The following is a 24,483-nucleotide window of genomic DNA, read 5'->3' as shown; positions in this document are numbered from 1 at the left end:
TAAACAGCAAGAATCTTTTGATGTTTTGAAACAAAGACTGAGCAACGCTCCGGTGTTGACGCTACCGGAAGGCACCGAAGAGTTTGTAGTCTACTGCGACGCGTCACACACTGGCATGGGGTGTGTGCTCATGCAGAAAGGCAAGGTGATTGCCTATGCTTCAAGACAGTTGAAGGTGCACGAAAAGAATTACACCACCCATGACTTGGAGCTGGGTGCCGTTGTATTCGCACTGAAACTGTGGAGGCATTATTTATATGGAATCAAGTTTGTGATCTATTCAGATCACAAAAGCCTTCAACATTTGTTCAATCAGAAGGAGCTAAATATGAGGCAACGCCGTTGGATGGAGACCTTGAATGACTATGATTGTGAGATCAGGTACCATCCCGGCAAAGCGAATGTAGTCGCTGATGCCCTGAGCCGGAAAGAAAGGATGAAACCCATCCGAATTAATGCGAGGAGGATGGAAGTAAAGAATAACTTGATTGAAAGGATATTAGCTGCACAGCGAGAGGCTGTGTTGGAAGCTAATTATCCTAAAGAAAAGTTGGGAGTAACTGAGGAGCAGTTAACTCTTCACAAGGATGGACTTTTGAGATTGAATGGGCGGATATGAGTTCCTATTTATGGAGGACTACGAGATGTTATCCTCCAGGAAGCCCATAGTTCCAAATATTCTGTCCATCCCGGAGCAGACAAAATGTATCAGGATTTAAAGGCAAATTATTGGTGGATAGGCTTGAAAAAGTCTGTAGCCGCCTATGTAGCCAAATGCTTGACTTGTGCGCAAGTCAAGGCTGAGCATCAAAAGCCATCTGGCTTGCTACAACAGCCTGAACTTCCTGAATGGAAATGGGAGTGTGTAACTATGGATTTTATCACCAAGTTACCAAAAACAAGCAAAGGAAACGACACAATATGGGTTATAGTCGATCGACTGACTAAATCAGCTCATTTCTTACCCATCAAGGAGACTTATAGCTCCGATACATTGGTTCAGTTGTATGTTGATAAGATTGTCGCCTTACATGGCATACCTGTGTCCATTATCTCTGATCGAGATACTAGATACACGTCTCATTTCTGGAAAAGTTTCCAACAATCTTTGGGCACACGTTTGAACTTCAGTACGGCTTACCATCCTCAGACAGACGGTCAGAGTGGGCGTACTATTCAAACGTTAGAAGACATGCTGCGGGCATGTGCTATCGATTTAGGTGGTAGTTGGGATAAGAACCTACCCCTAATCGAATTCTCCTACAACAATAGCTACCATACCAGCATAAAGGCTGCGCCTTTCGAGGCATTATACGGTAGGAAGTGTAGATCGCCTGTTTGTTGGGTGGAAGTGGGAGAGGTCCAATTATCAGGACCAGAGATAGTTTTCGAGACAACGGACAAGATTGTCCAGATTCGGGAACGTCTCAAAGCTGCCCGTGATAGGCAGAAAAGCTACGCTGATTCGAAGCGTAAGGATTTTCACTTTGAGGTAGGTGAAAAAGTGTTACTAAAGGTATCACCCTGGAAGGGGGTGATGCGCTTTGGTAAGAAGGGTAAACTGAGCCCGAGATACATAGGACCTTTTGAGGTTATCGAACGGGTCGGGTCAGTTGCCTATAAATTAAACTTACCGGAAGAGCTCAATGGAATTCATAATGTGTTCCACATCTGCAATCTAAAGAAGTGCTTCGCTGATGAATCATTAGTGATCCCACACACAGATGTGCATATAGACGAAAGCTTGAAGTTTGTGGAGAAGCCGTTGTCGATTGAAGACCGACAGGTGAAAAAGCTCCGAAGAAAACATGTGCCGATAGTTAAAGTTAAAAGGGATGCCCGTAGAGGTCCCGAATTCACGTGGGAAGTTGAATCCACAATGAAAGAGAAATACCCTTATTTATTTGAGTAAATCTCGGGTCGAGATTTATTTTAAGGGGGTGAGGATGTAACACCTCGAATTTTTGTGTCCAATAATGTATTGACACGTGTCTTAAGTTTACACGTGGTGTATTATATTTAATAAAGGACTAATGTTGACAAACCTTGAAAGTATGTAAATTCAAGGGTTATAAATGTCAAACGAAGGTAAGTATACTGTATAGTAACCCTAAACGATGCTCGTACCTTCAGACGAATAAATCATGGATCGTACGGAAGCGAAACGCGGAAGAAAGTGAGAGATTACAAGCTGCAGGGGTTAACTGTGTCAACATGTTTAATTATACCTCTGAGTGACCCTTTGACGTACCCGAGGCTTTGTAACAGTAAAATACGCTCACTAGAATATACTGTATAAATTCCGCGAAGTTCCGTTTTAAAACGAGAAAGTTATGATCAAATTCGTACGAGAAGGGTTAAAAGCGTCAACAATGAAAGTTAAGGCTTTCCGAATAATTAACAAAGATAACCGGGGACTTAACAATGCGGGTAAATAACACGAGGTCCTTAGTTGTAAATAATCGAGGGCCAAATCGCAAAGTTACCCCTTCAAACCCGAAAGGTCAGGTTAATAAATACCAAAGATTTCGTTACTAATTACCAGGATTTCGTAATCATTACAAAAGATTTAAAATCTTTGAAAAACAACCCTCTCGCGGGCCGCATTACATTTTTGGTTAAGTTGAGGCGGGCCGCGAGCCTCCTAAATTGTACGCGTCTGATATTGAACTCAGGCGGCCCGCGTACAAGATGCATGGTTCTCCCATGCGGGCCGCGTGGGACGCCCAGATGCAGAAAGTTTGGACTTGCATGCCTTTTGAGCTTGTGAACGATCATATGGCCAATAAGTGAGGCATGGGCGCCCCCTACTCGACCTATGACACCTTGGGACACCTGCCCATCATCCATGATCACTTGTAGACCAATGTGTGATGATCTAGGAGCTTGTCTTGCACTATAAATAGGCATGTTGTGTACATAAGTTTCACCACACCACAAACACTTCTCTTGATCATCTCTGGAGCTTCCAAGCTTTATTCTAGCATCCTATTTCGTGTTCAAGCTTCTGTAAGTCATCTAGATCCTTTGTGGTTCAGTTTTACTTAGTAATATAGCTAGAAATCAAACCGTCGTAACTACGGTTTGACTTCAAGATAAATCCTTAATGGCTCAGTCTCATGTCGAATCAAAGGTAGTTATGTGTTGGTGTTTATGTGGGTAATAAACTCCTGAAAGGGTTCCCCATGATCACCACTCTAACTAGTTCAAATTTCGAGTCAAACGAATGCTTAAAAAGTCAACAGGAAGCTATTTTAGCGATTCTTGTATAATTTGTAATGTAGATGATATGAAACCTGTTTTGACACTTATAAAACATGATATTGAGTATATAAACTTGTCGAGACTCGTTTGATTCGGCCATTTGCTATATTAACCCGGTTCGGAGCCGAATGTCGCAAAAGTTTGACTTTTGCTTTGACTTCAGTTCTGAACCGTTTTAGTACAATGTAGATATGCCTTAGGACTCTCTTAGGACCAGGTCACATGATGGTATCACCCTCTGCGACCGGTTCGTTGTTTATCCGAGTCTTTTACGCATTTCCGTTAATTACTTAAAAGTTGACCGTAACGCCTTTTTAAAAATAAAACGAGTATTTCGGACACGTGAAGGGACCATAGCCTTGCTTACTAAATTCTAAGCATGTCCCGAAAGTTTCACGCCAATCCGAGGTCTAGAATGGGAGTTATGCTAAATAGCGCATTTATAAGAAACTTTTGTAATAAACGGCGCAATTAGCATAACGCCTACCTAAACCAAGATTCCGTCACCAAAACTTTTACCCACTGTATTAAAATAATATTTTGGGATTTTTAAAGATTTTTAATTAATTTTAACCTGCTCATAACTTGCGGTTATGGCTACGGTTCGGTAAATACCGAATATGCCCTTTTCGGCCAAAACTTGAGTTCTACAAGGTCTTTTGACCCGATTCCAGTTGCTACTGATTTTAAATAATAAATAAGATATTTTAAACTTATTAAACTGATCGGGAAACTCAGGTTTCCTATAGAACTCAGAAATCCCTTTTAAAAGTCTTTAAAATGACCGGAAAACCCCTACGGGGCGTATAATGAACTAAAACTCGTTACGGGCATTATGGAAGGTATCCTACTGATACCACAACCTCTTTAAAGTATATTGACTTAGGAAAACAGTGTAAGACTCTTACGGTTACCCGTTGCGCCTACCGCGCGCACGGTTCGGCTTATGTAACTAGTTTACATAAATTAGCCGATACGGGTCAAACCATATCATTTTGACCCCAAAATCCAGAGTGTGAATATTAAACCCATATAAAACAAGTCTCCGAACTTGTTGGGTCAGAATCACATTCCATTCTCGGTTTTCGCCTTTCACGCGATTAAACCGTATCTACCCCTCGAAACTAACTGGTCTAGGCTACGGCTAAGATAAAGACCCGTTAGGATTCTAATAGGTTAATTTAAACCTTCGTTCCAGAATAAGGAGCCCTAGTAAAAGATATCAGTGACTTAATTGATTAAGGAATATACATTGCAAAGGTAAATACTTTTAACTTATTTTCCCTTATACGGGCTTGGGTTATGGTATATAAAATACCGCTTGATTGAGCATCAAATAATTCTATCGTTTAGGTGGTTAATTGAATAGTTTGATCGGCTCATTTAAACAGTCTTGTTACTTAAAAGCCTTTGGGGGGTTAATGACCATGTCCCGGATATCCTTGGCATCATTCGAAGAAATGGCCACGACCTTGACTCTCGGGTGTAGGCGTACACCCGGTATGATGTCTATACTATTAAAAGACGTAGCCGATGGTTTACCCGCCTCGGTTTTACGCAAATGTGGTGTGTCTATTGATCTTTAACCCGGCATGATCCGGGCTACTGAACGCAAAGAAGGAACATGTAATTCGTTCACAAGATTATAATTTAAAATAATTCTCCCAAGTTAACAAACATGTTTATGCCACGTGCATCCAAACCAAATTTTTATCATTTTACAAAATGAGTCAGTTGATCGTATTTACCAGTGTAAACTGACGTATTTTCCCAAAAGATTAAGTGCAGGTACTACACGTAATTGGCTGGCATTAGCTCCATAGCATCGTTAAGAAGCCTCGCAAGCTTGATGTCTTATCTGTTGAACTACATTTTTATTTATTTTGATCCATCCTGTTGATACTATTCAACTACTTGTGATACATTTGGATATTGCAGTAAATGGTTGAATTATATTTATCTTTATGCTTCCGCTGTGCATTTATATATTGTGGTTTGACTATCTTGGTGCCAATTACGTCACGGTAATCCCCCACCGGGCCCACCGGTGATACTCGTGGAAATCGGGGTGTGACAGAAATGTTGGAGTGGTAAAGTGTGTTACTTGTGGACATGTACACCCGGGTTCGATCCCTGGTATCTACATGTTTTTATCTCTTTTTTTTTATTAGAGGTTTTAAAAGTTACAACAAGGTCCTTCCACTTTACTAGTTGACTGACTAACACTAACTAGGTTAACTTGACTAGCTTTAAAACCTTAACGAGGCTAACTAGATTATTATTTTTTAATAAAAAAAATAAAACTTTTAAATTGTAAGATTAATTAATTTAATTAGTTAAATAAAATAAATAAATAAATAACCATTTTTATAACGGATTAGACTAACGATAAAAGTCTTTCAACGAGTATTTATTTTGCGAAGATTTCAAGTTGCAGGATTAGGATACGAATTTCATTATTTTGTGTCACACCCCGATTTCCACGTGTCTCACCGGTGGGCCCGGTGGGGATTACCGTGACGTAGTTGGCAACAATATAGTCAAACCACACAATTATATGAATGCACAGCGGAAGCAATAAGATAATATATTTCAACGTTAAGTGTGATATCAAAGTATCATCAATGTTGAAACAAAATCCACAGGGGATCAAATAATAATATCAAAAGTATTGTTCAACAGACTTCAGGCATCTTAAGCTTGCGAGACTTCTAATGATGCTAAGGAGAAATCCCAGCCAATTTCGCATAGTACCTGCATTTAGTCTTTTTGGGGAAAATACGTCAGTTTACACTGGTAAATACATTCAACTGACACTTTTGTAAAATGTTTAAAGAAAATTGATTTGGATGCACAAGGCACAAATTCTTTTATAACTTGGGAGAATTATTTAAATATATAATCTTGTAAAGAATTACATGTTTGCTATGCGTTCGGTCGCCTGGATCGAGTCCGGGTTAAAGATCAATAGACACACCACATAGCATAAACCGTGGCGGGTAACCAACGGCTATACCTTAAATTATAGACATATTGCCGGGTGTACGCCTACACCGGGATGTCAAGGTCGTGGCCATTTTATACAATGATGCCAAGGATATCCGGGACATGGTCATTAAGCTCCCAAAGGCGTAAAGCCAAACAAAACAAATTTTCAAACGGGTCACATTGATAATACCCAACTACTAATGAGTTGGGGTCAATTGCCCGACCAAGCGGTATTTTAGATACCGTAACCCAAGCCCGTATAACGGAAAATAAGATAAAAGTATTTACCTTTGCAAGTATAATCCTTAATTGAATAAATCACAGATAGCTTTTACTGGTCTCCTATTCTGGAACGAAGGTTTTAAAATAACCTATTAGAATCCTAACGGGTCTTTATATTGGCCGTAGCCTAGACCGGTCAGTTTCAAAGGATAGATACGGTTTAATCGCGTGAAAGGCGAAAACCGGGAATGGAATGTGATTTTGACCCAACAAGTTTGAAGACTTGTTTTATAGGGGTATAATAATCACACTCTGTATTTTGGGGTCAAAACAATATGGTTTGACCCGTGGGCTAATTTATGTAAACTAGTTACATAAGCCGAACCGTTCGCGCGAAAGGCGCAACGGGTAGCCGTAAGAGTCCTACACTGTTTTCCTAAGTCAATATGCCTTAAAGAGGTTGTGGTATCAGTAGGATACCTTCCGTAATGCCCGTAACGAGTTTAAGTTCATATTATGCCCCGTAGGGGTATTTTGGTCTTCTTTAAAGGTTATAAAAGAGGTTTTAGAGTTCTACAGGGAATCTGAGTTTCCCGATCAGTTTATAAAGTCTAAAATACTTTATTTATTATTTAAAATCAGTAGCAACTGGAATCGGGTCAAAAGACCTTGTAGAACTCGAGTTATGGCCGAAAAGGGCATATTCGGTATTTACCGAACCGTAGCCATAACCGCAGGTTATGAGCAGGTTAAAAATAATTAAAAATCTTTAAAAATCCCAAAATATTATTTTACAATAGTGAGTAAAATGTTTGGTGTCGAAATCCGGGTTTAGATAGGCGTTATGCTAATTGCGCTATTTAATTACTAAAGTTTCGCAATTTGCGCTATTTAGCATAACTCCTATTCTGGACCTCGGATTGACGTGAAATTTTTGGGACATGCTTAGAAATCAGTAACCAAGGTTATGATTCGTTCACGTGTCCGAAATTCTCGTTTTAATTTAAAAAGGGCGTTACGGTCAACTTTTAAGCATTTTAACGGAAATGTGTAAAAGACTCGGACAAACAACGAACCGGTCACAGAGGGTTATAATACCATCATGTAACCTGATCCTAAGAGAGTCCTAAGGCATATCTAAATCAAACTTTAACGGGTCAGAACTGAAGTCAATGCAAAAGTCAAACTTTTGCGACTTTCGGCTCCGAACCGGGTCAAAACAGAAAATGGTCGGATCAAACAAGCTTAGACTAGTTTATATACTTATTATCATGTTTTATGAGTGTTCAAACAGGTTACCTATCATCTACATTACAGATTATGCAAGAAATCGCAAAATGACACTTCTGTTGACTTTTTCTAAGCATGTTTGACTCGACATTTGGACTAGTTAGAGTGGGAATCAGAGGGTGCCCTTTTAGGGGTTTAATGCCCACATGATTACCAACATATAACTATCTTTGATTCGACAAATCACTGGACCATTCGTGATTTATCGCAAAGTCAATCGTTAGTTACGACGGATTGACTTTTGAGCTAAACTAAGCAAAAACAAAGCCATAAAAGGGGTTGGCATACTTACAGAAGCTTGGTGCACGATTTAGAATGTTAGAAGAAAGCTTGAGAGCTCCAGGAATGATCAGAATGTAAGTTTTGAGGTGTGATTCATTTGTGTGCAATGTAGTGCCTTTTATAATGCAAAATTAGGCCTATGATCATTACAACACATCCTACAATGGAGCATGGATGATCAGCAGGTGGCCCTGGATGCTAGGGGGCAAGTAGAGGGCGCCCATGCTTCATTAATTGCCTTTATGATTGTTCACTAGCTCAAACAATGCATCAGTCCAAAGTTTCTGCATCTGGGTGGTTCACGCGGCCCGCATTAGATTTCATGCAGCTTGTACGCGGGCCGCATGAATCTTCATGTCAGACGCGTATCCATAGGTGGCTCGCGGCCCGCTTCAACTTGCTTGTTTCACTCAGGCGGGCCGCCTGAGGCCTGTTTTCAAAGATTTTTAAATCTTTTGTAATGATTAACCGAATCTTTCGTAATCATTAACCTGATCTTTCGAGTTCAAAGGGGTAACTTTGCGATTTGGCCCTCGGTTAATTACAATTAAGGGCCTCGTGCCATTTACCCGCACTGTTAAGTCCCCGGTTAGTTTAATTACTATCCGAAAAGCCTTAACTTTTATTGTTGACGCTTTTAACCCCTCTCATACGAATTTGATCATAACTTTCTCGTTTTAAAACGGAACTTCGCGAAATTTATATAATATATTCTAGTGAGCGTATTTTACTGTTACAAAGCCTCGGGTTCGTCAAAGGGTCACTCAGAGGTATAATTAAACATGTTGACACAATTAACCCCTGTAGCTTGTAATCTCTCACTTTCTCCCGCGTTTCGCTCCGTACGATCCATGATTTATTCGTTTGAAGGTACGAGCATCAATTAGGGTTACTATGCAGTATATTTACCCTTCGTTGACATTTATAACCCTCGAATTTACATACTTTCAAGGTTTGTCAACTTTAGTCCTTTATTTATTATTTAATGCCACGTGTAAACTCATGACACGTGTTAACACATTATTGGACACAAAATTTCGAGGTGTTACATTTTGCGAGGTTTAATTAGTCTAACGAGTATTGAACGTCCAAGTATAATAAAGGATCAAGAGTCTTGAATAATATATTATTTAAAATGCGTATTTGGTTACAGTTGTACACAAGTCTAACATGAATACATGAACATGATTGAAAATAACTTCGTTTTCATTATGATCAATAGTCTCATATTACAAATTGAAATGAAATGGACCACGACGAGAGTACAAGTGTCTAAAAGTGGAAAGTACAACACGACTTGCTTAAATAAGAAAGTACGAAAATACAAAGCGTTACAAAGACAAGTCATTTATGTATTACTTTTGATTTCCAAGCTTTGGTTAACTTTTTAATTGGGTTTGTATTAATGACTTTAATAACTAGTTTTTTTATATTGAAAGTGAACTTTATTCTATCATCTCTTCATATTTTGTTGATTCACTCACTCGCGTCTTTACGGTCTATATAAAGTGCGTTAAAAATTGCCTGGAAGGGGGGGTTAGAAGGGTGGTTTGGGTAAAGTTCTTGACTCGTTCAGTGTATAGATCCTGCGAGGACTTGATTCAAGCTTATTAGGACTTCTTTTGAGGCATATAACATCAAATCGGGGAAGTAAGAACGACTTGAATCCCTTATAAATAAACTACTATTAAAACTTTAAACCGGCCTTGTGGGACTGTATCCCTGCTGACTCAGACCAATATGGCCGAGGGTAGCGTCGCCTCCATAAAAGGGACATGCCACATTTTGCATTAATAACTTACTTAATTATCTTTCAATATTCCGGCCTTGCGTGACTGTATCACTACTGACTCAGACCAATATGGCTGAGGGTAGCATCGCCTCCAAAAGAGGGATGTGCCACTATAACTAAGATAATCTCTTAAAAAACCCAAAGTGCGGAAATCATCGAAGGATACATAAAAGATGAGTCGGAACCAAGTGATTCTTTCTTGTCTATTTGTTTCTTTTATTTGTTTAGTTTCTTTCTTTATTTTCTCATTCAAAATCTATTCTCAAAATTTGGTTAGATTCGATGTTGACGACATTCCGGTATTAAAAGCTCTTGTGTCTTTGGACGACCTCGGTATCTTACCATTACTTATTACGCCAACGATGGGTGCACTTGTTCTAGCGTGTTGTAGAGAGTGATAGTGTTATATCGTGTTCTATAAATTTAAAGCTTGATAAACGAGTAAAAAGTACTTAAAATATATTAAAAATATATACACCCTCGCTCACGTCATTTATATCAAATGATATGGCAACATGTGTCCGATACACTCTCAAATATTCCAAATATGTTGGACGAGAGGGACTAAATTTTATAAAATGTGGAAGATGTTGAATGAAGGGATCAGATGTGACAAAATGCCAAAATTATGGCTTCTGATGGTCCCGTACAGACCGTAAGGCATTTGAAAACCATGGGCGTAAGAAGGTCCTTAAGGACCATAAGCCATTACCCTTATGGTCCGTAAGGGGTCTTCAAACAGCATACTATAGCTCACAGCTACTGCCTTACGCCACTTTGCTCGCGATTTTGCCACTCTTCTCCACCTTACTACACTTGGTATGCCGTTAATATTCACCTAAGAGCTCCAGGGACATGTGGCATCATCTTATGACCTTTGTGTAAGTATAAATAAAGGTCTCCATGAGGCATTTAAATTTGCACCTCTCAAATTTTCACTCTCACTTCTCTTGGAGCAGTTTCTGAACTATAGAGGCCTCCTACTTGAAGTTCAATCTTCATATTGAACACAAGTAAATGTTCTCCTTCAGTTTATTTCCATTACTAGGCTAGTTATTAGCCGGAAGTCAAACAAATTGACTTTTGCTTTGACTTTCGGTTCTGACTATTTCGGTCAAGTCAAAGTTCGAAACGAACTTGGCTACGTGATTGTAATAATAAAGGTATTAATCTCTTGTGATTGCACCATCTGAAGATCACTTTAAGTAAACGAAATGACGAGTCAAAGTTATTTTAAATAAAAGTCAAAACAAAGATTTTTGCAAATTACGCTAAATGAGTTTCTAAGTATTGAAACCTTAATTTTTGACATTATAACAGTTTGTATAACATATTAAGACATGTTTAATCATGTCTAGCTTGTCATTTCCAGCTTGGAGCTCAATTCACAACTGAAAGTCAAACAATTTGACTTTGATTCTGACCCGTTTGGTCAAAGTTTAGAGCATGTATGAAGGTCATTATATGATCATATTATTGTAGGGAATGTCCCTCTGAGGTCATACCTTTTGATCAAATCATTTGGTAGGTTATTTGATAAGTCCACATAATATTCCTTAAAAATGCTCAAAATGCCCTTATGGCAAAAAAATGGTTTTAAAACCAAATGAACATGTCATCTGACTTTGAAATTGATGATATAAGATAATGAAATATGTTATGGCATATTGGACTTGTCTTAGACCAATTCGACCACCCGATACCGCATATGCGCGTACGACTAGTTTAAATAGCATAAACTATATAAAGTAGCCGAATTGGGTCAAAACCTTTCAATTTCAATTCTAATAAGAATGTATGGTCATTTAACCCATATTATACGAGTCCTTATACTCGGAAGGGTATTCTATCTGGTCTACGCTTAATCTAGCGAACCGTACATATTTATTTAAGTTAACCGGTCAAAGTCAGATGACTTACATAAGACCCATTAACATTCTAACGGATCATAGTCCTGTTCATTCCAGACTAGGAGCCTCCAGTAAATTGTGTTTGTGTTTAAGTTGTTTTGAAATACGATTGTGCTAAACACCTTTGATTTCTAAAGACTAGCACAAGTAAATACTCTTAATCCGTTTTCCTTGATTAGGGATTGAGATACGACATTAGCCGCTCAGTCGGGTATTGAATAAAGGACGAATGATGCCAATGAAATTTAAAAAACCTGTTTTAATCCGTTTTGCTTGATAACTTGAACATTTGGAGTTAATACGACAGTGTCCTAGATATCCCGACTCATTTATTTACAAATGGCCACGACTTAAGCGCGGGGTGTAGGCATACACCTGACAGACGCTATGCTATATATTATATAATATTGAAAAATATGATGTGTCGATTAATCATGTATCAACGTTTAGTTCCGGTTCCCAACTGTATTGAAAAGCATATCAAAAGATATTATTTTGTCCCAAATTATTTCATGTTTCTTATTTTTAGACCCCCTTCGTTACCATAACTCAACCTTCTATCTCTATTGTATAGAAAAAAGTATCTTTGAAAATAACTTTAAATAATTTTGTAATCACCAAACAAACAAACAAACGACACCCACCACCTGCAAAACTATTCCCAATCCCTCACCTGTTACAACTCCACTGTCCTCACCAGTAACAAATACATAAAACTCCAAAATAAAAGAAGAAAAGCTAACAAAGTGCCAAAAGTGAAGAAATTTACCAAAAACAAAACAAAAGATGCCATGCTAACTATCCTTAATATGTAGGTTACCAAATTATTCCCTAACTGCCAATCACAATCATCCACGCACACACTCCACCCGTCTTCACCTTCCTCTATTTCGACACCGACCCGTCACGTTACCATACCCCACCAGCAGTGGCGGTACATGAGAGAGAAACTCACGAAACTATCAACCGATATAAAAGGGGGAGAGAGATTATAGTGAGAGAAAGTTAGAGAGAGAAACACTCATATATACACTCACTCACACACACACGTCGTGTGTATATAATATATTATATAGAGAGAGAAAAGAAAGACTGAGGAGAGAGAAACAAAACAGCACTAATATATATACACACACCGTACACGTCGTGTATATATATAGAGAGAGAAAATAAAGAGTGAGTAGAAAGCAGGACGTGTTGCGGTTTTGCTGTTTTTGCAGAGTAAGGAAGTTGCTGAAGAAACCCTAGCTTTGAAGGTTTTCGTAAGTTTTTGATGAATTTCTGTTGTTTCGATGCGTTTTCTTGAATCTATCTGTGTGTAGCTTCGATCTATACGAAGATGATTTAAAGTGCTAAATATCATGAAATTTGTTGTCAATTTGAGATGATTTATACAACTGTATAGTTAAGTAGGAGACTAGAAAGTTGAATAAGGCTACATGAACAGTAGTTTTTGTTTTTTTTCTGTTTATTGCGTTCTGTTTTGTAATTATTGTACTGTTTCTGCAATTTTGAATGATACGGATGTGTATGGTTGTTAGTTATTGCACTTGAAGAGGACGTTAGGTCATTTTGTGCTTAATTTTTAACTAAATGTACCGTATCTGCAATTTTGATTGATGCGGATGTGTATGATTGTTGGTTATTATTACACTTGAAGAGGCATTAGGTCATTTTGTGGTTGATTTTTAACTAGATTTTGCTTCTGTGAAGTTTCATTGGTGTAATATTGTAGCAGAGTTTTTGAGAAATAAGAGGAGGTGATTGGTATAGTTAGGTTTTTGTGAAGTTGTATATTATGTGATTTGGTTTGTAGGTTTTGATTTAGAATGTGTTTGTTGCAGGAATGGAGTAAATAGTTGTGTTAGGCTGCACCAAAGATAGTCATTCACAGGGTGTTGATTTTGTGGAATTTGCTTATTATTTATAAGTTATTGTGTTTATAACTGAACTTTGCGCTGGAGTGGTTGGGAGTACCTGCAGGGGGAGCCATGTCATCCTTAAGTCGGGAGCTAGTTTTCCTAATCCTGCAATTCCTGGATGAGGAGAAGTTTAAAGAAACCGTTCACAAGTGAGTGTAATTTTTATAGTATATAGAGAATCGGACGTGAGGCAGCATGTGATTATAATCTTATGGATTGCTTGCACATTTCTTGAGGCAGGGGATCTTGCCTCGTTTTTGTTGATTTACAAAAGTGTTCTAAGATAACACTTCTCAAATAGCGTTGTAACATGAAAATTTAGCTGACTAATTGATAGTATATGGTGCTAACTTCCATATGTGAACTACACGTGTTCAGGTTGGAACAGGAATCTGCTTTTTTCTTCAATATGAAATATTTTGAGGATCAAGTTCAAGCTGGTGAATGGGATGAAGTGGAACGATATCTGTGTGGTTTCACAAAGGTTGAAGACAATCGGTACTCAATGAAGATATTCTTTGAAATTAGGAAACAAAAGTACCTGGAAGCCCTTGATAGGCAAGTCAAATAGTACATTTATATCTCACATCTTTTACAAGTTCATTTTCTACATAAAGTCTGCCTTATTAATATTTGTGTTGTTATCTCAGGAATGACCGAGCAAAAGCTGTTGAAATTCTTTGTAAGGATTTGAAGGTTTTTTCCACCTTTAATGAAGAGCTCTTCAAGGAAATCACCCAGCTACTAACACTTGACAATTTTAGGTACTTTTATGACCATCTCACTATCTCTACTTATCATAGTTTTATTGCAAGTTTGACCTTATTATTCTCCTTACGTGTGATTAGGCAGAATGAGCAGCTTTCAAAGTACGGGGATACAAAATCAGCTCGAAGCATTATGTTAGTTGAGCTGAAAAAGCTTATAGAAGCAAATCCATTGTTTAGAGAGAAGCTTGCTTTTCCGGTTTTTAAAGCTTCGCGACTGAGGACATTGATAAATCAGAGGTCTTCAGCCCAACTTTGCATTTTTTATTATCTAAATTTACAATGTGTAATGGGATCTGATCTAACATGATCTTATTTTTCAGTCTCAATTGGCAGCATCAGCTTTGCAAGAATCCACGTCCCAATCCTGATATTAAAACTCTGTTTATCGATCATACTTGTAATTCTAACAATGGGGGTCGGGGTCCTCCCCCTACCAACAGTTCCCTTGCTGGACCTATTCCTAAAGCTGGTGTATTTCCTCCTATTGGAGCACATGGTGTAAGTGTAGTTAAAATGTTCCAATCTCCTGCCTTCATTTAAATATTATTATACACAGTTTATATAAGGTAAACATTTCTCTGTACAGCCATTTCAACCCGTTGTTTCTCCTTCTGCTGGTGCAATTGCCGGATGGATGGCAACTGCTAATCCTTCCATGCCTCATGGTGCTGTTGCAGCTGGACCTCCTGGCCTTGTGCAGCCTCCAGTTGCAGGTAGGTGTTTGACTGTTTTCATTACAGCATTTTGTCATTCCATGTGTTGGTTTCGTAAAAACGATCACTTGTGCTTTCCAGTTGATGTTTTGCTCTTACATGTGTAGCTGCATTTCTGAAGCATCCACGAACGCCTCCAGGTGGTCCGGGATTGGAATATCAAATGGCTGATTCAGAGCACCTAATGAAACGTGCGCGTGTAGGCCCATCTGATGAGGTATGCAATGCTCTTATTGTTTGATTTTCATTACTTTTGGTTATTATTTTTGTCCATGCTAACATGATATAATATTTCGAATAGTTGTCTTTTTCTGGTTCAACTCATCCTCCCAACGTATATTCACCGGACGATCTTCCAAAAACTGTGGTCCGGACCCTTAACCAGGGTTCCAATGTCATGTGCATGGACTTCCATCCTCAACATCAAACTATTCTCTTAGGTTAATTCTCAATCCATTGGATTAGATTCTCAAAAGTTTGTTAACTTGATTTTACATTTTTTGGAGGAAAAAAAAAACAATGAGATTGTTTGCAGCTGACCACATATGGCTTGTTGTGCTAAAATTTCTTGCAGTTGGTACAAATATTGGTGAAATAAGCATCTGGGAGGTTGGGTCTCGAGAAAGGATGGTACATAAACCCTTCAAGGTTTGGGATTTATCTGCTTGCTCAATGCCTTTCCAGGTAAAGTTCCTTTTCCAATTTTGTGTTCATTGATGCATGCCTCTTGTTTATACCCTTAAGATTTTTATGCTTATCTTCATGTCCAGACAACATTGGTAAAAGATGCAGCGGTGTCTGTTAATCGATGCATATGGGCACCGGATGGATCAATACTTGGTATAATTAATAGATTAATTTATGTCATAAAAGTTGGTAGATAGTTGTGATTGTTCTGTTCTCATCTATCCCCCCGCTCTTTCTTCCTTTTTTTCGTGATAGGCGTTGCCTTCTCTAAGCACATTGTTCAGATATATACATACAACCCGTCAGGGGAGTTGAGGCATCACTTGGAAGTAAATCCTCTTATCTTTTTATTCTTTCTTCTTCTTGAAAGCATTAATTCTTGAGTTTGTGATTGATCTTGCACATTACAGATAGATGCCCATGTTGGTGGTGTAAATGATATTGCTTTTGCTCATCCTAATAAGCAACTGTCTATTGTCACATGTGGAGATGACAAGACAATTAAGGTACAACCATAAATGAAAAACAAAAAATTCTCGATCACTTATATAATCCTTTCCTGCAATCTTGGTAATAGGTATGGGATGCTGTAGCTGGACGAAAGCAGTACACGTTTGAGGGTCACGAGGCTCCTGTGTATTCTGTCTGCCCTCACTCTAAAGAAACAGTACAGGTAAGTATCTTTTTGTCTCTTTATCCACACATTTTTTATTGTGCTGATATCCAGCTATCATTAAATTTTTATATTCTAAAATATTCGCACGTGGTCGTCTGCACAATCAACCCCGTTTTTTTGTGCAGTTTATTTTCTCAACAGCAATTGATGGGAAAATCAAAGCATGGCTTTATGATTGTTTGGGGTCAAGAGTAGATTATGATGCCCCTGGCCTTTGGTGTACGACAATGGCATATAGCGCTGATGGAACCAGGTCATATGTTACATATTGAAGTTATAATTAAATTTTTATGAGTGGTCTTTTCTATAATATGGTGTTGTAACAAGCAAATGTTTCTTTTTTTAATTTTTTTATTCTGAACTCTTAATGTACTATTGTTTCAGACTATTTTCCTGTGGAACAAGCAGAGAAGGAGACGCCCATTTAGTTGAGTGGAATGAGAGTGAAGGATCTATCAAGAGGGAATATACTGGCTTTAGAAAGCGGTCTATGGGGGTTGTTCAGTTTGACACAACGAAAAATCGTTTCTTAGCTGCTGGAGACGAGTTTCAAATAAAGTTTTGGGACATGGATAATCTTAATATGCTGACTGTTACTGATGCAGATGAGAAATTACCTGTAAGCATAGCATACAATACCACCCTTATTACATCAATGAAAAGATTAATAATGATGTTAATGGATGTGATGAAACTTCACATTTTTTTTACATTGTTCTCAAACTCTCATTTGTTTCAGTCAAGGCCTAGATTAAGGTTTAACAAGGAAGGGTCATTATTGGCAGTCACTACAAGTGACAACGGAATAAAAATATTGGCAAACGGTGATGGGCAGCGCATGCTACTACGGATGCTAGAGAGTCGATCTTATGAGGGGTCTCGAGCATTTTCTGATACAGTCAAAGTAGTTTGTTTAATTGTTTGATCTCATTTAGCTTTTTCTTTTGTTCTCTTTTAAGTAATGGATTTATCTAATTACTCCCTTAAAACTTCCTCTGCAGCCTGCAATCCCTGGCCCATTAGGTCCGATCCCTAATGCCTCTTCATCTATGGCATCTGCCACAGAACGTGAAAGAATGCAAACACCAATATCCATTGGCAATCTTGTAAGTTAATGTCCCTTAACCATTTACCATGTTTTTATCTGTGGTCGACTTATTTTCTTTTGTGTGTGTTCAAATGCAGGCTAATGCAGAAACGAGTAAAGTTGTGGATATTAAACCCAGAATTGCAGATGGTGCTGATAACACTAAGAGCTGGAAGCTCCCTGAAATAGTTGATTCCTCTCACCTTAAAGCTCTAAGGTTGCCTGATTCAATGGCTGCCAGCAAGGTGTGTTCCATATAGCTTTGTTTGGCCTATTATTAGTTAGGGGTGTAAATGAGCCGAGCCCAAGCTGGCAAGCTCCAGCTCGGTTCATGAGTAGTTTCCGAGCTCGGCTCGTTAATTATTATTTGTTTTATTATTTCTTAACTCATCTATATACATTATTTATTATTATTATTATTATTATTATTATTATATCATTATATTTTTTATTATATGATATATATTATTTAGTTATATGTAGCGTAATTTTGTATATAATAAATTAATAATAGTTATTATGTAAATATATATTTAATAGAAGTTATATAATTTTTAGGCTTGGCAGCCTACTCGAGCTCGATAAGTGAAACTTGGGCTCGTTTGTTTAACGAGCTTATATTTAGGCTCGAGCTCGTTTATGCTCGGCTCGGCTCAATTCGAGCTTTTAGCGAGTAGCTAACAAGTTTTCTTGGCTCGTTTACATCTCCATTTTTGAGCAATCACTGTTTATTAACTATCCGTACCGATTATTATATACAGGTTGTGCGGCTGATCTATACAAATTCTGGGTTTTCTTTACTTGCGCTTGCTTCCAGTGCCATTCATAAACTATGGAAATGGCAACGAAATGAACGCAATCCTTCTGGGAAGGTAAGTGGGCCTAATTAATATTCTAGAGCGACACACTTCTTCCATTCTTGAATTCTGATTGCTCTTTGCACATGTTCAGTCAACTGCATCTATCGTTCCACAATTATGGCAACCTACAAATGGGGCCCTCATGTCTAATGATGTTAATGAGAATAAACCTGCTGAAGAGTCGGCAGCATGCATTGCTTTGTCGAAGAACGATTCTTATGTCATGTCTGCCTCTGGTGGGAAAGTCTCCTTGTTCAACATGATGACTTTCAAGGTATCTAAAAACTGACCTTTTTTTTTTTATATTATTTTAACCTCATCATGCAATTGTGAAATACCGATATGGAACGTCTACTTATTTGGTTAAACTTCAGGTCATGACAACTTTCATGGCCCCGCCGCCTGCAGCTACCTACTTGGCTTTCCATCCTCAGGACAACAATATTATTGCCATTGGAATGGAGGACTCTACAATACAAATTTACAATGTTAGGGTTGATGAGGTAAATGTTTTTTCTTTTTAATTACCCGTGCACAAACTGTATTATATTCAACAATTAACAACATTTGGTTGTAATAGGTCAAATCGAAGCTCAAAGGTCACCAGAAACAAATAACAGGGCTTGCTTTTTCACAGACTTTAAACATACTGGTTTCATCTGGTGCTGATGCTCAGGCAAGTGGTGGATGAGCTGGTGTCTGATAATTATTCTTGGATAAAGAATATTAAATGTTATTAGATTCATGTTTTTTGTTCTTACCACCCCTGGATGTTTTGACTGAATTACAGCTGTGTATCTGGAACATTAGTGGATGGGAGAAGAGGAAATCACGAAGCATACAATCGCCACCTGGCCATCCATCCTCACTGGTTGGAGAAACTAAAGTTCAGTTCCATAATGATCAACGACATCTCCTTGTTGTACATGAAAGTCAAATTGCCATTTATGACCACCAACTGGAATGCTTGAAGTTGGTAAATAGTTGGACTCACACCTCACTTTTGTTCCTAGTTTTGCTTTATCTCGACCAACTTGCCTTAGCCTACTAAGAAAACTAAAGTAGTTAAATCGTCTTTTCAGTGATAATATTGCGGATTTGCATGTTTAGCGTCTTTTTATAATTAGATAATATATTACTTAATTAGAATTTGCTCTTTCAGTGGTCTCCAAGAGAATCTCTTTCCGCTCCGGTTTCAAGCGCAATATACTCATGTGATGGCTTACTATTATTTACTGGATTTTCGGATGGCGCTGTTGGGATATTTGACGCTGATAGTTTGAGGCTTCGATGTCGAATAGCACCTTCTGCCTACATTTCATCATCGATTTCCAGGTATGCAACAAACAAAAAGGAACTAATTTTTTTTATGTAATAGATAGTTAATGAATAAAATATGATTAGCAAAACAATATTATTATGTAATAATTTCTATCTTTGAATGAAGTTTTTTAGGAGGTTGACCCTCAACCAGTTCAGATCTTTTAGCCCAATCTTTTGATTCAGCTCATTTAAAGATAGAAAAATACAATCCGAATCATCACATTCATAATCAAACGGGTTGACATGCCATCTGTAATCATGTTTTTTGTTTTGCTTTGACAGTAGCAACAACACTGCCTATCCTATGGTTATTGCAGCACATCCATCTGATCCCAACCAATTTGCTCTTGGAATGAGTGACGGTTCGGTTCATGTTATTGAGCCAGCCGATGCAGATCCAAAGTGGGGCGGGTCAGCACCTCAAGAAAATGGCACCTTAGCATCAAACCCCTCAAATTCCGCGTTGAATAGTCAACCATCAGAAACACCTTCCAGATAAGAGAGAGAGATGTGGCTGGCTTAAAGAAACCATTAGCATAGTTATGTAAATTCTAGACTACATTTTTGTTTCAACTTGATAGAGAAAGATATATGAGGGTCTTACTACCTCAGCTATTTCAACCAGATGGTTTAATTTCCATAGTATTTTGGTCATATCCTCATTTCCATCAAGTTACAAGAGAGGGTAGCAGTAATCATGTGTTTTGATGCAACATTAATAAGGAATGTTACACGTGGGTCTAAACTTACACTTGTACGCTGCGTGTGACTTGGGATATTAAGCTATTTGAGTTGGTCAAGTTTATTGGAGTCGAGCTTTTGTCATATTTTGAGTTCAAGCTCGAGTATAAAAACGAGCGTCCGGGATATCAAGCTATTTGAGTTGGTCGAATTTATTGGAGTCGAGCTTGTCATGTTTGATTTCAAGCTCGAGTATAAAAATAAGTTTGAAATAAAAACGTGCTAACTTATGACTTAGAAGAGTTATTTGCACGGATGGTCCTTGCACTATGCTTGTATTACGGTTTTGGTCTCCATTATTTTTCTTCCAAATTTTGGTTTGATACCCGTAACTCCGTAAGGCTTCTGGTCAACCGGAATGGATGCCAGGCTTAATTTAAAAGGAAGTTACTATATTACTTCCTATTTAGTATATAAAAACTAGAAGAAAAATTTTGAGTTAAATGTAATTTTAGTCCCTGTGGTTTGAGCCATTTTGCTAATTTAGTCTAAAGGTTTCATTTTTCGTCTGTGAGTCCGAAAAGGTTTCACTGTTGTCCTTTTAGTCCATTGGGTTAACTTTATCTATTTTTTCTGTTAACGAGAAGGGCAATTCGGTTATTTTAAATGTAATTCTGTTAACTAGAAGGGCAATTCGGCCATATAAAATAATCGAATTGCCCTTCTTGTTAACAGAAAAAATGGATAAAGTTAACCCAGTGGACTAAAATGGCAACGGTGAAACCTTTTTGGACCCATAGGCGAAAAATGAAACTTTTGGACTAAACTGACAAAATGACCCAAACCACAAGAATGAAAATGACATTTAACTCAAAAATGTATATAAAAACCCCTTTGATCACCTTCTCTGCTCAACCCTTAATATTTATGTTCTTCATTGATTGGTACTACTTTGATAATCTTGTGTAACATCTAACCTTTTATACCAAACAATATTGTTCATGTTATCCGTAAAAAAGTTGATATGTTTGTTCATTTTAGCTTCTCCTAAAATAGAAAGCTAACACTTGAAATTTATCACATTCTTTATAGTCACACTAACATAAAGGTTAATAAGATTTTCTATAACCTTTTAGGCATGTTTTCAAGTTCCCACCACCATGATTGAAAATACACCAACCTCAAAAGCGAATACCAAGTAAGATGTCACATCATACATGTAGTATGGTTACGAACGTATGATAGCGCAAAAACTACACACAAGCCATATAATAGGATGAAAAAGGTCATACAGGCCTTATGACTTTGTTGGTGGTCATATAAATATTTTCTTTGCCAGTCAAACAATCACAAATACTATGTGATTTGGCTACCATACATTCCTTCCATATGATCGTCCTTATCATACGATACATATGACACTGACACGTAAGAGGTGTTTAAATAGTGTGTTAGCGATGTTTGTCTAGCTTTTCCAATAAAAAAATTATTTTTAATAATAAACAATTGGCAGGCCTTACCCTACACCTACCCTCCACAGAAACCCCATACGTCAGCACAAATCTACCGTTGAAACCAACTCATCACTTGATCAATCACATTTCAGTCACAATCATCCTCAATCAAATCACTTTGAACCTCGCTTGCTAATCTACATACCTCCTTCAACAATTTTGAATGCGATCTCTTCACAAATCCTCCTCAAAAATCCCTTAAATTAGGGTTTTTATTTGAGTTTGATCTAGGTTATTGTTCCAATCGCTAGACCTCACCCCTTTCATTGATCCGTTCGCTATGATTATCGGTAAGTTACCACATCCGAAGCTCATAATTCGTACCTGCGTTAATGTTTAAACTTTAACCTGCTTGTTGATTATGATTAATAATTAAAAAAAAAAGTTTCTTGCTTTTGTCTGTATTTGAATTTTTGGTAAAAGTTTAGTTTTTTCTTTTATTGTTATTTTAATTGAGATAGTGATGTTTGTGTGGTGTGCTGTCATATTTAAATTTGATGAATGGTAGTGTCATATTGGTATATAATATCTTTAGGTTATTTGAATTTGTGAAAATCCCCAAATTTGTGATTTAGGAAGTTTATAGTGGCTTACTGTATAGGAGTTTATGAGGTATGATTTGAGAACATCAATTGACAAACCCCGCTGCACGACAGCACGATGCTCCTGCATGCGTGGGTCCGGGCCCATGTCGCGTTAACTTGAAAGCCCTTTATGCTAATGTGTATGTGTTTTTAAATCCTTTAATAGGATGGTTGTAGGATGCTTTAAGTTTTACTCGTTTTGAGTAATGGGAAGCAGTGAGAAGGATAAACCCGCCAAGGAGGCGAAAGATGCAACGAAGGAGTCAAACACAGAAAATTCCCAAGTTAGTTTCTTTCTCTTTTATATGCAGTCTGTCTTTGGATTTGTGTATTGTAGCTTGTAGCCCTGTATTGTAATAACTTGTATTTATTTTTTTTTCTTTTATATATATTTACTTTCTTTAGGAGCAGACTTCTGGTACGGTCAAGGGCACAGTCACTCCAGATTGGACTGGGTTTCAGGTTCCATCTCAAAAAAAAAAAAAAAAAAAAAGAAAAAGAAAAAAAAGAAAAGAAAAGAAAATTTGAACTTGCACAGATTGATTCTCATTAAGATTTGAGATATTTTACTAATCCTAGGTTGTATGTAATTGTTGAACAGCCTTATCCCCATATGCCTCCACATGGGTTCATGGCGTCAAGCCCTCAAGCTCACCCCTACATGTGGGGGGTTCAGGTATTATTATTATGTATAGATTTTCAGCTTATATCTTTGAACTAGTTGGAAATCTTAGGTAATGCTCCTTGAAGTTGGCAATGGCGATGATTATTTGATCATGTGCAGTGCCATCTTATGCTAAGATGTCAATATCATACATCTTGGAGTATTTTGGTCATGTGATGTTATTTAGCTATTTAGCGTTATGTAGCTTTCTAAAACTTGAATACAAAGTCGTACTTGCCCGTTTAGTAGACTATATGTGGTGTCCAACATCAACTATCAGGACTTAACTGAATAAGATCTGCTGATGTCATTAGTGTGTGAGGATGTGGCATTTGATATAGTTGAGCATCACACATATGCATTTCTTATGTAGTATGACGGATATGTGATGTTCTAAATCCAAGTTTGTTCTGTTAAGAATATGAGTTGAGCTTTTATCTGAAAAATAAAAGAAATGTTTCAAGGCTTGATATTGCTGCCTTGAGAGAAATAAAGTAGGATAAATCACAGCATAACGTTTATATATATTATTAATTCCATACTATAAATTTGCAACATCCTTATACATAGAGAGGTTGTACCCAAGGCTTAGGGAGGTTTTCAAAAAATATTTGATATTACACTTTAAACCCAAAACTATTTGACTTTTTACTTTTAACCTAAAAGTTCTCATCTTTTGCAATTGAGTAAATTACGTTTTTGGCCCCTGTGGTTATATCACTTTTACTATATTAGCCCAAAATAAGAATTTTTAACATAGCCGCCCTCATGGTCTCTATAACTAACCATTTTGGCCCCTAAGTCTAGAGATCATGGGGGCCAAAATGGTTAGTTATAGAGACCATGGGGGCTAAAATGGTTAGACTTAGGGGCCAAAATGGTTAGTTATAGAGACCATGGGGGCAGATATGTTAAAAATTCTTATTTTGGGCTAATATAGTAAAAGTGAAATAACCACAGGGGCCAAAAACGTAATTTACTCTTTGCAATTTAACCTCACAACTTTTTTACTTTCAACTTTGGTCTTCTGTACTTTTCATATTTTGGAGTCCTTTTGTTTTACATTTCGTTCTAAATTTTGCTAGTTATATATAATATATAAAGTAGTGCTTCATTTTCCACTGCCATTACTAGAAGGATCAAGCAGGCTTAACATAGAGTGGCAAAATTGGGAGTTGGGTAAGGGGCCAAAACGGTTGATTTAATAACACGTGTTGGATATACCATCAACTCTATATGTCCAATTTTAGAGCT

The 24,483-nt window shown here is 37.6% G+C and overlaps 2 protein-coding genes across 5 annotated transcripts in view; both read left to right on the top strand.

The window, feature by feature from the left end:
- The first annotated feature begins 12,716 nt into the window (after positions 1 to 12,716).
- Positions 12,717 to 20,533, top strand: LOC110930065 (protein TOPLESS-RELATED PROTEIN 2). 3 transcript variants are annotated; one of them, XM_022173291.2, is made up of 26 exons: positions 12,717 to 13,004; positions 13,593 to 13,819; positions 14,049 to 14,228; positions 14,321 to 14,434; positions 14,519 to 14,677; positions 14,761 to 14,938; positions 15,027 to 15,153; positions 15,261 to 15,370; positions 15,455 to 15,593; positions 15,728 to 15,837; positions 15,924 to 15,993; positions 16,096 to 16,169; positions 16,251 to 16,346; positions 16,418 to 16,513; positions 16,642 to 16,769; positions 16,901 to 17,135; positions 17,256 to 17,420; positions 17,518 to 17,622; positions 17,702 to 17,848; positions 18,365 to 18,475; positions 18,555 to 18,737; positions 18,838 to 18,966; positions 19,044 to 19,139; positions 19,254 to 19,439; positions 19,626 to 19,798; positions 20,069 to 20,533. In XM_022173291.2, the coding sequence occupies exons 2-26, from the start codon at positions 13,740 to 13,742 to the stop codon at positions 20,283 to 20,285; spliced, it is 3,408 nt and encodes a 1,135-aa protein (XP_022028983.1). In that variant the 5' UTR covers positions 12,717 to 13,004; positions 13,593 to 13,739; the 3' UTR covers positions 20,286 to 20,533. The 3 variants fall into 3 exon arrangements, with proteins under 3 accessions (XP_022028983.1, XP_022028982.1, XP_022028984.1); XM_022173290.2 differs by having other exon boundaries at positions 12,722 to 13,010; XM_022173292.2 differs by having other exon boundaries at positions 12,803 to 13,010; positions 20,072 to 20,533.
- A 1,441-nt stretch (positions 20,534 to 21,974) lies between these two features.
- The window catches only part of LOC110930079 (bZIP transcription factor 16), a 28,477-nt gene continuing 25,968 nt past the window's right edge, over positions 21,975 to 24,483 (top strand). Inside the window, exons 1-4 of one of the 2 annotated variants that reach the window (XM_022173311.2) lie at positions 21,975 to 22,271; positions 22,732 to 22,849; positions 22,971 to 23,027; positions 23,167 to 23,241. In XM_022173311.2, the coding sequence (XP_022029003.1) occupies positions 22,772 to 22,849; positions 22,971 to 23,027; positions 23,167 to 23,241 (210 nt within the window). In that variant the 5' untranslated portion in view covers positions 21,975 to 22,271; positions 22,732 to 22,771. The remainder of the gene's footprint in view (positions 22,272 to 22,731; positions 22,850 to 22,970; positions 23,028 to 23,166; positions 23,242 to 24,483) is intronic. The other variant, XM_022173308.2, reaches the window with a different exon arrangement.

This window comes from Helianthus annuus, chromosome 3 (assembly GCF_002127325.2).
Source record: "Helianthus annuus cultivar XRQ/B chromosome 3, HanXRQr2.0-SUNRISE, whole genome shotgun sequence".
Taxonomy (NCBI): Eukaryota; Viridiplantae; Streptophyta; class Magnoliopsida; order Asterales; family Asteraceae; genus Helianthus; species Helianthus annuus.
Note: the sequence above shows the minus strand (reverse complement) of the source record. Positions and strands in the feature narration are given on the sequence as shown.